The sequence below is a fragment of the Rattus norvegicus genome, chromosome X (genome assembly GCF_036323735.1).
Source record: "Rattus norvegicus strain BN/NHsdMcwi chromosome X, GRCr8, whole genome shotgun sequence".
NCBI lineage: Eukaryota > Metazoa > Chordata > Mammalia > Rodentia > Muridae > Rattus > Rattus norvegicus.
This window is the reverse complement of record NC_086039.1, coordinates 38,863,950-38,880,458: the sequence shown is the minus strand read 5'-3', so window position 1 is coordinate 38,880,458 and position 16,509 is coordinate 38,863,950. Positions and strand designations below refer to the sequence as shown.

The 16,509-nt window shown below is 42.2% G+C and overlaps 1 protein-coding gene across 11 annotated transcripts in view; it reads left to right on the top strand.

Annotated features, from left to right (window-relative positions):
* Positions 1–16,509, top strand: part of Sh3kbp1 (SH3 domain-containing kinase-binding protein 1) — a 345,129-nt gene that overhangs the window by 151,200 nt on the left and 177,420 nt on the right. For all 11 annotated transcript variants that reach the window (XM_039100102.2, XM_039100103.2, XM_006256931.3 and 8 more), the window contains one exon: positions 14,926–15,029. In XM_039100102.2, coding sequence (XP_038956030.1) covers positions 14,926–15,029 — 104 coding nt within the window. The remainder of the gene's footprint in view (positions 1–14,925; positions 15,030–16,509) is intronic.

Below are 16,509 nucleotides of genomic sequence, written 5' to 3'. Positions count from 1 at the left end.
AAAAAAATTCTTCTTTTGGGTTTCCTTGGAAACCACAATTTTGAAATGAGGAATTAAAAGATTCTTCACTAGTGAAATCTACAGACCCTCTCATAAAGGTGATGTTTATAAATAAATTGGCTCTATAAGATTGCAAAGGAAACCAACCACATCGATGTAGTTATCCAAATATTGCAGAAGCATATGTGATGAGTGCTCTTTGTTGATGTGTTAACCTGAAAGATCCCAGTGTGCCTACAAGGGATCGTGTGTGTTAAATGAAGTAGAAGTGAGAGTAAATGGCATTTCAGGAGAACTACAGTTGTGGACTGAAAATGTCTGTGGAATAGGAAAGAAAGAAACCTTCACAGGAGCTGCCAGCCTCCATGTGGTGTGTTGCCTTTGTTTATGGGGATAATGAAAAGCTTCATTTTAACTAGAGGATGCTCACACTTTTTCTTCCTGTCTAAGTTTATTCATTTTTTAGTGCTAAGGATGGTTGTGGATGTGCTTTACAAGTGCCATATCACTGAGCTATATCCCCAGCCCCTATCCAAATTTTGGATTCCCCTGAATCATTTGTAAGAAAATTCAATTACATTTGTTCTTGTATATCCTGGTGCTGTGCTGAGCCAGTATATGTGTGTTTCTGTTCAAAGACCCTAAAGAAGGGCGTCTGTCAGGGCTGGGGATTTAGCTCAGTGGTAGAGCACTTGCCTAGCAAGCACAAGGCCCTGGGTTCAGTCCCCAGCTCCAAAAAAAAGAAAAAGAAAAACAAAAACAAAAACAAAAACAAAAAAAAAGAAGGGCCTCTGTTTATATGGCCCTCTTAGATCCCAAGGAATGAGTTGTGAGGCTTTAAGCTTTTATTGGTTTAAAGAAAATTCATTAGCACCCAGGTCTCCCTTCCTCTCTGGACCTTTGTTCTGATAGGGACAAGAAGGGAATCCATGTTAAAAGTGAGTCAGCTGAAAGAAAAGAAAATAAGTTTTCACTACTCGTGGCAGAGATCTTCCTTTCCTCCAAGACATGCTTATGTGGGACTTTCTGTCACCCTCTCAGTCATCCTCCTACCACAGTGCCATTTGTTGGTACTTTAAAAACTGGGACATTCTCGATTTGATTATGATGTTTTCCTTCCAGCTTCTCTAAGACTCAGAAAGAGATATAGATCCCAGATGAGGGTCTCTGGTATTTTTCTAGATGCCTTTCACAATTTCTAAAATGTTCATCTTCTCTGTTGCCTCCTCTGTGGCTCGCTTCATCTCCTCCTCCTCTTCTTCCTCCTCCTCCTCTTCCTGCTCCTCCTTCTCCATTTTCCCATAAATGTTTGGTGTTTGAGAGGTCCATTTGTCAGCGGCAGAGTATTGGGGAGAAGGGAAAGGTCTTGCTTATACCCAGCAAATAACCTATATTTAGAAACTTTCCTCAGTTTTCCTTTAAAATTCGCTTGAATGACTCTGCATGGAGCATTTAAAAGTAGATCAAACAGCACTCTATAAATATGTTGAGTTCTTTTGGGCATTTTGCCCAAATCAGCCTTGCTAAAGCAGAGAAGAGAAAAAATGCTTTAATGTGTTGGATTTTCTTCCCTGCAAAAATCCAGAATTCTTCTCCCAAAGACTAGCTGCCTAGGCTGAGGAAGCCTTGGTGGAGCAGCCCTTTGAGTGGGAGGTGCAGTGAAAGGCTAAAGCCAAGGCCTGAGAGTAGCTCGAGGCAAGCAACAGAACTGGTGTGCTCAGAGACCCTGCTGATTGTGTTTTCTCAGTATGATGCCTTTATGTCTCTCTGATGGAAAAAAAAGGCTGGTGAAAAGAAAATTGGTTGAGCTGGTATAGGTAATTTAACAAAGCTGCTTTCTACTAGATTTATGAATGTAAAACCAAATGTTACAAAGGATGGAGTCAAGCAAAAGGAAGCCCTCCTGTAAAGTAGGTCTCTGCCTATCACGCCCATGTTGTACACAAGGAAACTGATGCCAAGGGCCTGCAGTTGTTGCACGTGGGAGCCTTCTGGCTCTGTGTTTTCTGCTTTTTGAGCTGCAGGTGTGTTTGACATGGCCACGATGCTTCCAGTGTGAACTATGTATCTATGAGCAGGAAAAAAAAAATCACAGCTCATATTGGCCTTTCACAGTATTTTCCACACCATTTTTATAAGATGGTTGCCGTGGAAAACGTTTCATGAATTCTAGACGTGGCTTTTAAACAGAGTTTAGCATGGTGTAATCTCTAGTCCCTGGAATGGGGAGCCAGAAGGATCAGGAGTTCAAGATCACATTTAACAACATAGCCAAGTTCCAGACCAGAAGGACTGGACTGTGTCAAACCCTGCCTTAAAAGCAAATCAAGAACAAAAAAATTATTTGAACAAACAAAAACGAGAACAGATCAAGCAAAATTGTTAACACTGAAAATATACATATGCAAATTCACTTTGCAGAAAGTCAGTTCAAGGAGGTTGTTCCTTTCTATATTCTTCTGGTAACTTGGTTTTTTCCAGCCAGTTGTTTTTTAGGAAGTGCGTATGGCGTCTCATATAGTTTAGGCTAGCCTTGAACTTGATATATCATGAAAGAAGACCTTAAATTCCTATCTTCCTGCTTCCACATTCTAAGTGCTAGGATTACAGATGTGTACCACCACACCCATTTTTTATGTGATGTTGGGGCTTGAGTTAAGGGCTTCATGCATGGTAGGCAAGCACTGTACCAACTAAGTTCTATCCACAGCACCTAATCTGCCAGCTTTAAGACTATTTCCAGTAGTATTGTTAAACAGGGTATCCCAATCTGTGATTTCTAGGGCTGAGGAGGGACTAGATCCTGGAGTTGTATTCTTCCTCTTTTTCTAGATACACAGCACCTGGGCCCACATACTGAATTATGAGTGGGTATTTGTAAAGAAGTAGGATCATCATAGCCATAATAAGACATATGTGGGAGTTTGGTAAATGAGTCAAATTTATTGAAAAAGGTGAGCACAAAAAAGCCAAGAGGTGTCATATTGAAAGGGTGCAGACAAACTGATGACAAACTGATGCTTTCAAATGAGGAAAATACAAGGGAGCAAGAAAAAAATCAGAGGTGGTTAGAGAAACCCAGAAAAGTGTCCTCATATTGAATTCAAGTTTTCTCTCTTCCTTTCTTTTCCTTCCATTTTGTCTTAGGAATTCTACTGCTGTGAAGAAACACCATGACCAAGGCAACCCTTATAAGGGAAAGTATTTAACTGGGATAGCCAACAGTTTCCGAGGTTTAATCCATTATCATTATGGTGGCACACAGGCAGACATGGTGCTGAGAGTTCTATGCCAGGATCCACAGGGCACAGGAAGAGACACTGGGCCCAGCAGGAGCATTTGGAACCTCAGAGACCCCCCTCTGGTAACACACTTCCTCCAGCAAAGGCAACACCTCCTAATCCTTCACAAGTAATGCATTTCCAGATGATGAAGCATTCATATAAATAAGTCTATGGGGCCCATTCTTATTCAAACCACCACAACTCCCCGCCCACTACATTCTCCTTCTCCTTTCTCTTCCCTGTCCTTCCCTTCCCTTTCCCTGCCTCCTCTCCCCATTCTTTGTCCCCCTTCTCTCTCCCTACCCACTTTCCCTGGTCCACCTCCATCTCTCCCCTCCTTCTTTCTCCTTCTCTCTCTCTCTCTCTCTCTCTCTCTCTCTCTCTCTCCTTTCTTCTTCTCTCCACCTCCCCTTTTTTCTCTCTCTTCCCCCTTTCTCTCCTCCTCCTTCTTCTGTCCCTTGCCCCTTTCCACCTACCCCATCTCTGTTATTATAAGAATATGAGTGAGTAAGCAGGCTTAGAAGATAGACAGGGATTCCCCCTCTCCTGTACAGGGAGAGCAGATGGGGAGGAGTCAGGCCAGGGAAAGGATTCTTGGATTGGTCCTAATGGAATCTTGTCTCCTTAGGACACTAACAGCAGTATGATGGGAATACTGACTACTATGAGGTATAGATGTGGAGCTCAAATCTTCTGTTTTCATAATGGGTTTCTTGTCATAAGGTGGCCAGGACCCCCTTATCATTCAGTCCATGGAATAAACGCATCTTTTTGTCTGATTCAATTAGTACTTATTTGCTTGTGAAATAGGAACTTGCCAATAATGTAATTTAAGCATGTTCAGCATGTTAAGCATCTATGAAGATGAGCTCCACAGAACAAGGTAATTATTTTAGCAGATAACTGATGTTGTTTGAAATGAAACCTATTTTAGCATATTATATATTCTTTGTAAAATCAAATTGATATGCAAACACACTTAAATGAATCTTTCCGCCCCACTCCCAACTGCTATCATTACTTTGGCTGTGTCGCTTTCCACACCATTTTCTGTGCTTACACAAACTTGTCTATATACATATGTATTTCTTTTTTCATTATTTATTCACTTTACATCCCTCTCACTGCCCCCCTCCTCAGTCACCCTTTCCCAGAATTTTCCCCCTCTCCCTCTCCTCTGATTGGGTGGGATCACCCCTTGGCATACCCTCCAATCTTGGCACATCAAGTCTCTGTGAGGCTAGGTGCTTCTTTTCCCACTGAGGCCAGACGACGCAGCCTAGTTAGAAATACGTATCTCACACATAGGTAACAGCTCTTGGGATAGTCCCCACTCCAGTTGTTCAGGACCCACATGAAGAACAAGTTGCACATCTACTACATATGTGTAGAAAGGCCTAGATCCAGCCAGTATATGCTCTTTGTTTGGTGCTTCAGTCTCTGAGAGCCCCAAGGGCCCAGGTTAGTTGGCTCTGTTGGTCTGCCTGTGGAGTTTCTAACCTCTTTGGGGCTGCAGTCCTTCCTCCTGTTCTTCTATAAGAGTTCCCAAGCTCCATCCACCGTTTGTCTGTGGGTCTTTGTATATGTATTCTTTCACTCATAGGCCCTCACAGATTGATGGCTGAATGGGTTAATTTATTATCAATAACCATTCGTTGAGTTCATAGTCTGTGTTATAACCTGGGTGATCAGGCACAAGTAAAGGTAGTGTGTATATATGATATTTGGCCTTGTTATGGACACATTTTCACATCATTATTCGTGGAATGCTTTGTATTTACCTACTAAATATACCATGATTTATTCAGGCCCTCCCCTCCTCGTGGACATTTGGGATGCTTTGCATGTAGATCTCTGAGCTATTAGAAACATTGCTGCCCCAAACCTTCTTAAACATGTGTTCTGGCTATCTAAAAGAAACATTTTCTGTCTTTTGGACAACCTATGAATGATTTCTTGTTTATAGAAATCTCTGTTCTACCATTTAGTATGAATAATTGTAAGTGGACTGTACGTTTTTAAGAGGAAAACAGAAATAGCTTATTATGTAAGTTCGCAGAGGTTTTCTTGCTACAGGCTGGTGGAGAATGAGGGACCTGTCACACGATGACACTACAGTGTCTGCCCGGCTTCCATCCCCATAGTGTCAACAATTTAAGATGCCACTTACATTTGTTCCTTTTCTTTTTAAAGAGGATGTTACTAAGCAGCCTCAGCGAGCTTGGAAGTAACGGTGTAGACCAAGCTGACCTTTAGCTTGTGGCAGCCCTGTCTCTATCTCTAAACTGCTAGGATTAGAGGTATGTGCTGCTGTGTTCGGCTGACGCCATTGTGTTTTAAGCAGACATATAGTAGGTTCCCTGTTTAGCACCGCAATGAAGCATTCTCTCCCCCTTTCTCTACCATTCCTGTTCTTCCAGTGCCTCTTGGACTGTCTGGGAATTTGCCTTCACAAAGCCATGACCCATGGGTAATATGCATTGTAAGTATTCATTAGTTGATTGATCCCTTCCTTTGTCAGACACACTCTAGAGTACGTGCTGGGGATCAAGGATAAGTAAGAGAAGGTCATTGGCTCCAAAGAAGGCAGCAGATTTCATCAACTGGTGATGGTACTATGTATATATACATTTTTTACTGTCTTCGCCTTTCTTAACTGGTATAGTATTACTTTCACTGTATTTTTAAAGTTTAATGTCTATACTTCCCTTCTCTTGGGCCATTCAACTGATTTAGAGCTATCTCTCCAAAGCGTTTCCCATATTTCTGATAGTAGTGCCTTCTCCTGAATTGTTTTCCTTATACCTCTTACTCCTTGCTTCCCTATCCAAGGATTGTTTTCAGAATTCTCATAGTCCAAAAAATGGTAATTCTTATTCTTGACACCTAGAGTACCACACAGAGGTTCTGTCTTATTCTTCCTTCTTAACCATATCTTGGATTGATACCTAACACATATGCCTTAGATAAGTTAAATAGTCTTTCACTGCTTGTCCCCAAAGGTGTGGTCAACACCCTAAGCTTCATAGGGTTGGTATGAGGAATTGAAGGAAGGCACTTAGGCTTTCAAATATATGTGCTATATTCTTGAAGGGGAATATAGATCATAGGAGATGTTAGATGCTCATTTCCTTTATAGCCAGCATGATTAAGTTGGTTTTCTTTATGTAATGATTGGCTCTGTCTGTCTCCCTTATTACCTTCTATAGTTCAAAGGCCCTAAGAAATGAATCCCCATGGCTTTTCTATTTTTCTCTTGGGACAAAGTGAGGACTAGTATAGCTTTCACTGTTTTCTTCACAATCATTGTCTTTGAAGTAGCAGGCAAATGGATTTCCTGGTTTCTCCCACACAAAGCTGTTGACTGTTTCTACCCCTTGGAGAACAAAGCAGGCTCATCTCTGGGGACTACACTGTGCTGGCAGTGCTGATTATATACTGCATATTTCCCTTGGAACAGTTCAGTTGCAGCCAGAGGGCTTTACAAAGGAAGACATAGGTGGTCCCTTTTGTTCTGGAGCCCGGTAGCCTTCTAAAGTGCCCTTCTCTTACTCTGGGGTCCACCACATTCAAACAGTATTTCTAGGAGAAGGCATGGTGCAGAGTCCACACCTTTTCCCTCCATCTGGAATTCATTCGGTGTCCAACGTGCCATATTTAGTTTATATTGCTTTTCTATCCTACGATAAGAAGTCTGCTTCCTTATATAGAAGCTCCCGGTTTAAGGGTAGCTTCTTTAAGAAGCCTATATGCTGCTCAATAGCTTGGGGACTTATTGGAACCTCTACTCCCCAGACTATCAGCTAGTGTCTGATAATGCTTTATGCCAGGTAACTTTTCTTCATCCTTTTGTTCCCAGGAGTACATCTTCAGAGCTCAGAACTACTTAGTACAACTGTACCAAAGGTCTGTGAAATAAAACCACCATGGCAGCATTCCCCTGGGTTATATGTTAGGATAATACTGTCAGGTATTTAGCCATATGACTTCTCTTCCTTGTTGGAGAAGATGCTCAACATGGCACCACAGTAACATAGTAATAATGCAAAAGTCCCACTTGGCTTGATCTTCTTGATACATCTATCTAGATGTCTGTCCACATTGACTGCATGTTAGAGTTGCCCAGGGAGCTTCCAAAAATTCAGATGCCCAGACTACAGTTTAGATAATTGGTATCTGAATTGCAAGAGGTGGGGGCCTCAGCACTGATATTTTTTCTCTTTTTATTCCCTCAAAAATTTGTTCATATGTATTTCAAATTACAGAAAAGCTAACAACATTGATACACTCACCTAGATAATCCAATTGTCACCCCCCTTTTGCTTTTTTCTTTAATAAATTCAGAGTAAGTTACAAACATCAGGTCACTGTTCCTGAATACATCAGTGTATATTTGTGTAAAATCAAAGACATTGTGCTGTATAACTGCAATAGAATTAACCTGCTCAGAAAGAGTAACATTAATGTAACATGCTTATTTAGAATTAGCTCAGACTCAGTTTTCCCCAATACTCCCTATAATGCCCTAATGTATAAGCTTTAAAAGCATCAAGAACCAAATTAAAGTCATGCATTATAGTTGGCATATATCATAAATCTTTTATAAGTTTACATATAATGATTATGTGCATTTATTTGGTACCAGTTTTTTTTTTACTCTTTGTTCTGTTTTCTTTTAAAGTGGACTCCCCACCTCACATAATATATTCTGATAATGTTTTCCCCTCTACTTCTCCCAGTTTGTCCCCACCTCTTTTCCCATCTGGATCCCTACCCTTTCTCTCTCTCATGAGGAAAAAAACATCTAAGGGATATTAATATAAAACAAAACAAACAAGTTGGAATAGGGCAAGACACCAAACAAGAGAAAGAGCCAAAGAGAAAGCACAAAAAATACATCTCTCTCTCTCTCTCTCTCTCTCTCTCTCTCTCTCTCTCTCTCTCTCTCTCTCTCACACACACACACACACACACACACACACACACACACAGAGAGAGAGAGAGAGAGAGAGAGAGAGAGAAAGAGAGAGAGAGAAAGAGAGAGAGAGAGAGATGTTTTGAGAGCTGAGTAGTTTCTTACCCTTCAGAAATATTTTGTGACACAGACTTTAATAAAAGGAACAAACCAGGGCAGTTTTTGTAGACTGTAGTTCCTTCCTTTGGTTTCCTCGTGGCTAGATTGAAGCCAGTGTTTATGCAAAGTGTTCTTTAATTGCAGCTGGTCAGGAGTCATGTCAGCTTGCTTCTTGATTGGTGAAGCAATCAAGAGGAACTGTTTTCTTTTGTAATTAATGGCAATTGGAGGGAGATACTTGGAGGTTCTGTAAATATCCCAGTCCTCAATGAGATTCACCCGGCGATATCAGGAGACATTGATTCTTGCCAGAATCGTTTCTATGATATCTACAAAATGGAGATCATGTGTGTTCACATTGCCTTATGTTATTAGTCAATATTCCTTTGTTACAGAAAGAGCGTTTGCTTCTCACTCCTTAACTCTCTAGTCGTATCTGCCTGCCTATATAGCTTGCCACCTATTGGAACGTATCAGACGAATTATAATCCACTCCTCAGTACATGATCTCCTGGTCCCTCCAGTGCCACGGAAAGGCCTGCAAAGTTGACGCTTGCTGTCTTTCATAAATTTTGATGCATCTGATATTTTCTTTTGCCAGCACTGAATGAAAACATTTTCTGTGGAGATCTAGTTCCTCAGGGACTGCCATTTAGGAAGGCATCAGTAGTCTCCTGAAAGGTCCCAAAGAGATGTCAGTGTGTAGCCAAGCCTGAGAGTCAATGGGTTCATGTCCTCCAAGGAGTGATTGCCCATTCCTGTGAGGTGTTTTTCTATTGCCTATAATTTGTGGTACTGAGTCATTGCCTTGGGTTTAGATTCTTGTGAGCATTATCATGTGGAGAAACAGCAAGTTTCTGGTCCTACCCCAGAAGTTATGTTCAATAGGTCTGCTCTGTACTTTAAGATCCTGGTACATCTGATTCCCAGAACAATCTAGGAAAAATGCTTGAAGTAACCCTGGAAGTGGAGAACTGGGGACTTCTAATTTTTCTCTTGGACTTTAACAGTACTTCCTCTTTTATAATTTGGTTACTAAGTAGCTCTCTCTGTCTTTCTCTCTCTCTCTGTCTTTCTCTGTCTTTGTCTCCCTCTCTCTCCTTCCCTCCCTCTCTCCCTCCTTTCTGGGATTACAGGCAAGTGCTAATATATCACCACCCCAAGGCTGTTTGCAGGCTAAGCAAGCACACTACTAACAGAACTACATCCTCAGCACCCAAATATCAAATAATTTAAGCCTTACAGTTTACTGTTCTTAGGAAAGATGTGGACTGTCAAACAGTAGATTTTGTGAGTGTCAGCTAGTGTCAGTTGACTCAGAGACTTTCTGTTCATGATGTTATTTGTTATATTTTTGTGGCCAGTGAATAGATTTGATCTAGTGACAGTTTCCCATGCCACAAGACTGTAGGATGAAGGGTCAGTGTGTGCTTATTCTGGGACTGGAGTCATGGTGTGGTTTCTAATTTCAGCAACTTCAGTCTTAGAGAAGGGGAACATACTGTAATTTCTCCCTATGTAACTGGTACATTTCTTTTATAGGGGGGTCCTGTAGGCCCCAGCTCCTAGTAGCTGCTGGAAAGTTTTGTGATTTGGGTCTTTTCACCTTTTGGTTTCAACTCTTAGGCATGTACTATACTAGCTCATCCACTTTACTACTGCTACTGCTGCTGCTACTACTACTACTACTACTACTACTACTACTACTACTACTACTACTACTACTTCCTACTGATACTACTTATTTTGTGGTATGTGGTGTGTGTATAGCTTCGTAGAGTCAGTTTCCCCCTCTACCTTTATGTGGATTCTAAGGATCAAAATACTTTTACCCACTGGACCATTTCTCTGACTCCTATACATGATTCTTTCTGAAACCTCAACACAGCTGAAATGTATTTTAAGAACACCCAGCTGGATGGGCAGTAACATCTTTAGAATTATGTTACCAGGTTTGAATACAAAGCCTTCTACTTAGAAGCTATAAAATGTCTGGTGAAATAATTGATTGCTACGTCTTCCTTAAAGCCATTGTTTATAAAAAGAGAGCTGCTAATCTACCTAGAGATCAGTCTAGAAAGGAAATGGCATAGTCCAGGTAATGTACCTAACAGTCTTAAGCATCGAGTATGAATAAGTGCTCAATATATGTCAGCTGATGATATTTTATTAACCAAATTTGTTAGGAATGGACTGTGGCTGTTAGTTCTATCGAGAAACTTGAGGTTGTGCCTGCTTTACTATGTGTCTGTGCCCATGTTCTTACATATGGGCACATATTCGTGCATGTGTATTTTAGAGCCAACATGCTATCAAGATATTAAGTAGAGATGTAGCAAATATGCATTGTGATGGTTTCTTCACTTTTACTTTTGGGTAAGCCATGTCTGCATGCATATTGCATGTCCATAATGCCCTCTCCTTCTTTCGATTATGCATGAGAAGTTAAAGTGGTCTTGCCTTGGAAACACAGAAGTGACCTAAACAGTGACGGTGGTGTTGCCATGAGGAAGGAAGAACGCAGATGCTCCACTTTCTAGTTTGTCTTAATATAAATGTCTATTGTTGGTCACCCTTATTGTGTGTGTCACAAGTTGGTCTGAGCAGGAAGATGGTGGCTGAAAATACGAGATTACAAATCCCCGGTGTGGGCAAGTCATGTTTGTCTTCAATCGTCAGAAAAAAAAACAAAAAAACAAAAAAAACAACCCTCAAAAGGAAGTGATGTCATGATACTACCATTTCAAGGAAGGCTGTGATTCACTAGTAAATGTCAGTGAAATAGTAGGGCAAGAAAAACATGGTAAGAGTCACCCTGAAACTTATGTTATACTAGATGAAGGCAGTTTGTGTTCCTCCTCAGACCAAAAACTGGGTTGTGAAGCCAACACTCGAGTTCAGGTCAATGATGTGCAGAGCTGAGGTCCAGAGAAACAGGAGGCTTATGGTTTGGGAACTTTCTACAAAAAGGCAGATTGAAGAGTTGGTGCAGTGTCACAGTGTTACAGGAAGCAGTGAATACAGATTGCGGAAAATTTAAGACTAGTGATTTGATTCGCTTCCTCTGGGACTGGAGAGAGACCTCTGAAAACAAGCCGAGGAAAATACTGTCACTCACTAGCTTAGCGATTCTGAGTCAGTCAGTCGTCTTTCCTCCTTTACAAAACGGTTGCTCATCTCAGCTCTTTTATTTATAGCTCATGTGGTTGAGATACAGTGATAGGGGCATCAGGAGGTGTGATGGCCCATGGCCGAAATCCCAGCACTTGGAAGGCAAAGCCAGGAGGGTCATAGATTTGAGGCTAGTCTGGACTCTTTGGAAGACCCTGGCTCAAAGAACTGAAGAAATTCCTCAAAGAAAGAGACGGTCCTGAGCTAGCCTCTTGTGGAGAAAATAAGACTTTCTGCCTGGGTTCAAGTCAGGTCACCTTTAGCAGAAGCTGCCTCTGAATCTTTCTTTTTGTCCTCTAGGGCTTTTCTTGGTATGTTGACAGTGTACATTATAAGATTTTATGGCACCAGTTAGGTAACCTCTGAATCATTTAAGAAACAGTGGCTAGCCTGACAGAGAGAAATTAGTGAATGCATCATTCCTTTGATACCATGTAAGCTTTTATGGTCTCCAGAGCACAGATTTAGATGAGGTGAAGTCAGATGACAGTGTTCCAGGTCCTGAATCTGTTGGAATAATCTGCTCCCTAAGGATATATCACCTTGGCCTTTGCCATCTGTACAGTGTTAGGCTAGGTGCTATGTTTTAAATTTTCAAAAACATTTATTCGTGTGGCTGTGTGCGTGTGCATGCACACACATGCATGCACGCTCATATGCACTGGGGTGCATTGCAGGTGTTTGAGAAGGCCAGAAGAAGATCTTGGGTCTTACACTGTGATTTTCATTTGATAATCTATGTCTTCTGACAATTCTATCATCCAGCCATGCAGGACAATCCTTTTCAAAAATGTTATATTTTGAAACGTGTTCATTAACTAATGAGTTTCCATAAGGCTTTTTCATGGATTCTAAGTTTTGATTAAACCACCCACCCAGTCTTGCTGCTCTCTCCTGTTCCTCCTCCCTGTTCCCAATGAACCCTTTAGCCCTCAGTATTTCTTATTTCCCCCATCTTCCCTTAATCCCCATGTATTTTACTATCCTTCCACTCATTTTTAAAGTTGGGTTATGAGTACCTATGATACTGTCTTCATTTGGGTAAGCCTCCCCCTCATCCCCTGATTTCTCTACGACTCCTCCCTCCTTCCCTGCTTGAGCCTTTCTGTCTGCAGTATTCCATTGACCACTTCATTGTATGTATAATCGACCCCCCACTACTTCCTTTAACATTATATCTAAATTTTATGACTTTAGTTAGAACCCTCTGGAGCCTTTTGGTTATTATTTCACCTTGGTCTGGATTTGGCTTCTGTGATTGTATCAGTTTTCAGACATTTTTTATTTCATTTCATGCTTACAGTTGTATTTTCAGAGTTCATTACAACATAAAAATAGATAATGGGGGGGCCCAGTTCAATAGCTCAGTGCATGGAGGCACCTGCCACTAAGCTCACGACTTAAACTTGGCACCTAGGATCTACATGGTGAAAGGAGAATTGACTTCCCCGGGTTGTTTTCTGACCTCCATGCGGTGCACACATAGTTCTTCCACCCCTTGAAATTAAATAAAATGTATAAAAACAAACCCTAGAAAATGAAAACTTACAAATTCCTAAAACTTTATCTCAAGGGATGCATATGGGGAAACAGGGGTTGGGGCACTATGATTGCCCTGTCACCGGGGTTTTCTTTGCTAGAATGCAGACTGTGTGTTATTTAGTGTCTGGTACCTGATTTGTCTTCTGTATTGTTGGGAACTATAGAGCAATAGTGGTAGTATTTCATTTTTGTTTTTGAAATAGGATCTTACTGAATAGCCTGAAACTGGCCTGAAATTTAGGATCCGCCTGCTTCAGCCCTCTGATCAGTGAGACTGCAGATGTGTCCCACCATAGCCTGCTTTTTGACAGTATGCATTGCACTGGAATACCAGCCCTCTAGCCTTGTCCTTTGGAGAGGCAATATGCTGAGATCCTCTGGCCCATGCCGAGCCAGGTCCTCCTTCCAAGGTTACATGACTCAGTCAGCTAACAGGACACAGGACTAACCTAGGATGTGCCTGTGAGCTCTGAGTGTGTTCTTAGCAAGATTCAGTAGCTTGTGACTTTGTGCAGAAAGGTGGAGATCATTAGTGTCGTGGCTGAAGATGTGATTAGATGAGATATTGATTCTGAACTTCTGCCCCCTTCTTTGTGTTCCACCCTGTTCTTCCTTAGGGAGGTGGTACAGACATAGAAAAATGAAAGCAAAATCTAGGCCACTGGCTTTTGAAAAATATTGATCAGGAAGCCCATAGATGTAGTTCAAACATCTTCCTCTTTGTGTGATGTCATTCGGGGGCTGGCGGGAGGGTAGGGCTAATGTGCCCTGTAATCATCCCAACAGGGACTTCCTTTTACAGGGAAAAGCTTAGAAAAGAATAAGAGTCTCCCGAGGCAGTACCCAGAAATAATGCTGGCCTTTCCAAATGTACTTCTTTGAAGTCGTTGATCCTGTTGATTTTCTAGGCCATGTAGTGGCGTGAAGAAATGGTGTGAGGTGTTCAGTTGTGAGCAACAAACCTCTGAGCAATGCCTATCTCGGTTCGTAGTCCTCATACAACACTCCCTGCCTTCCACCACCACTATTGCATGTCATCCCACATGCATGATTTTTGCTCCCACAATGCACATAGGCAGTATGGATGTCGGTTAGATGATAGTGTCTGTATTTGTACCAGCTCCAAGTCAGAGGCCCCATTGTATAAACGGCATGGTGTAACAGTGTAAGAGTGTCCTCAAAGTGAAGTATGGCTCTGACTTTTAACCTTGACCTGCCTGGGTTGCTTCTGTGGAAGCAGCCAGGCATCTTGCTAATGCATCCCCTGGGACACAAATGACTATGTTGAACCCTGTGGGACTTTTGAAATTATACCAAGAATAGCAGAAACCCAATTGGCTCTGGGTTATCAGGCTTGAGGTCCACTGTGTTGAAAGGGTGACGATTAGTAAGAGAAAGGCCAGGCTACTTTGTCATTTGCTTTGCACACTTGGGGGAAGTGCTCTTTGCCTTGCTAGCATCAGAAGTAGACCATCTTTGTTTCTGTAGAACATCACATCAGCTTCCATTACAAATCAACAGCAGCAAATAGAAGGTACCATCCATGGAAGCGCGTTTAAGGCAACACTGTGCTCCAGTGCTCCAGGGTGGGGGTCCGCCTTCTGTGCCAATGGATCAGTTTCTCATGTCCATGGGTTTCTGACCCAGCAGCTTTCAAAACACCAAGAAGCATTGCTCTGCTTTCTAATGCCTCTCTAAAAGACCAGGGCTGCCGTGCCTCTAGCTATGCCCCAGAAAGCATATTTGAGACAAATCAGCTTACTTTGCCTGCATGCCTAGGAAGCCTCTCTTTAAAACCTTAGCATGGGATGTGGGAGAAGAACTGTATCTAAATCTTTTGCTTTTTCCATTCAGGAGAGCGACGGAGACGCCGATGCCAGGTGGCGTTCAGCTACCTGCCTCAGAATGACGATGAGCTTGAGCTGAAAGTCGGGGACATCATAGAGGTTGTAGGAGAGGTAAGCAAGTAGCTGAATTGACACTGTTGCCTCACATGGCTGTCAGACCCACCTGTGTGCCCAGCCATGAAGAGCCCTTGCTATACGTGCACAGGCCCGTTGGCCTTAGCAATGGAGAGTCAAACTCAGAGAGACTCTAAAGATCACCTAGTGGCGCCTCCTATGGGAAGTAGTTCCTTCAGAGGAATTCATTTAGGCCAGGTGGGAAGGTCAGATGTATGGCCATCTGAAGCCATTGTCTTGTGCCATAACACTCAGTACCTTTGAAATTTGAGTGCTGTGTCATCTACTTCCCTGTCTGCTTTAGTTAATGATGGATTCTGACTGATCACATAGCAGGGATCCATCTCTAGAGATTCAGTTTTCATTGTGGAGAATACTGGGTTTAGAGAGAATGAAAGTGGCATGTGGCATTTATTGGAAGACCAAGTATGTGACAGGTATGATAAGGGTTTTTCTTTGTTGTGTTCTTGCATGGCTTGGATGCTAGAACCCTGGCTAGGGGTGGCAAGGGGATGAAGAAATAGCAAACACAAAGACTCACAATCTAACCTTGGATTGAATAGACTGGACTCTATGGAGAAGGTGCACATGGGTGCGTGCGTGCGCGTGCACGTGTGCACACAGACACACGCACGCACACACACACACACACACAAAAAACCCAAAGCAAAACAAAACTCAGTGTAATCATAGTTGATGGGGGGAGTGGGGCTGTTGCACACAGATGAACAAGGAGGCAGGGTCATTACATTACAGATAAAGATGTACTCTAGGTCCTCACATACAGATAATGAAGCAGGGCTATTACATACAGATAAAGAAGAAGGCAGGGTTATTTTATACAGCTGAGCAAGAAGACAGGTTAAGCAAATCTCAATAGGAGTAGTCTTTGTAGAGGAACAGTCTTTAGGCCATAGCATGGGCGAGAGGGAAGAAAAGTACTGTGATCATTTCTGTACCCATTGCCAACATTGGGACTCTGACTAGAGGAAGACTGTGTCCGTTCTGAGTCTCAGCTGGGGAAGGTTTCCCACTTCCATGGTATTGGGGTTTTTGATATGCTTGTGTTCATGCCAACAGCACACATTCCCTCAGACCTCCCTGCAGTCCTTTGTTGTTCCGCTGTGGAAGCCAAGACTTTACTCCGAGCTCTACAAGGAGGGTCTTCACACATTAGGGCACTTAATCATCCTGATCACTTTATGGTGTAGATGAGCAAAGACCCTCAAGAGATAGCAGAGGCAGGACTAAAGGGCAAAGCCTCCTCTCTTGACCAGCGACATTCTCAGTTTCTCCTGCCACTTTCCCCTGAATGTTTGCTCCTATCTATCCAAAACTAGCCTTACTGGTAGAATGCTCCTAGAAACACTGGGTGGGCTGCTTGCACTCTGCTCCCTGATGCTTTGAGGATCTTGTGCCTTGGACTGTTAGAATCCCATCATTCATTCTGGTTCAACATTTGGCTCTTTATATAGAA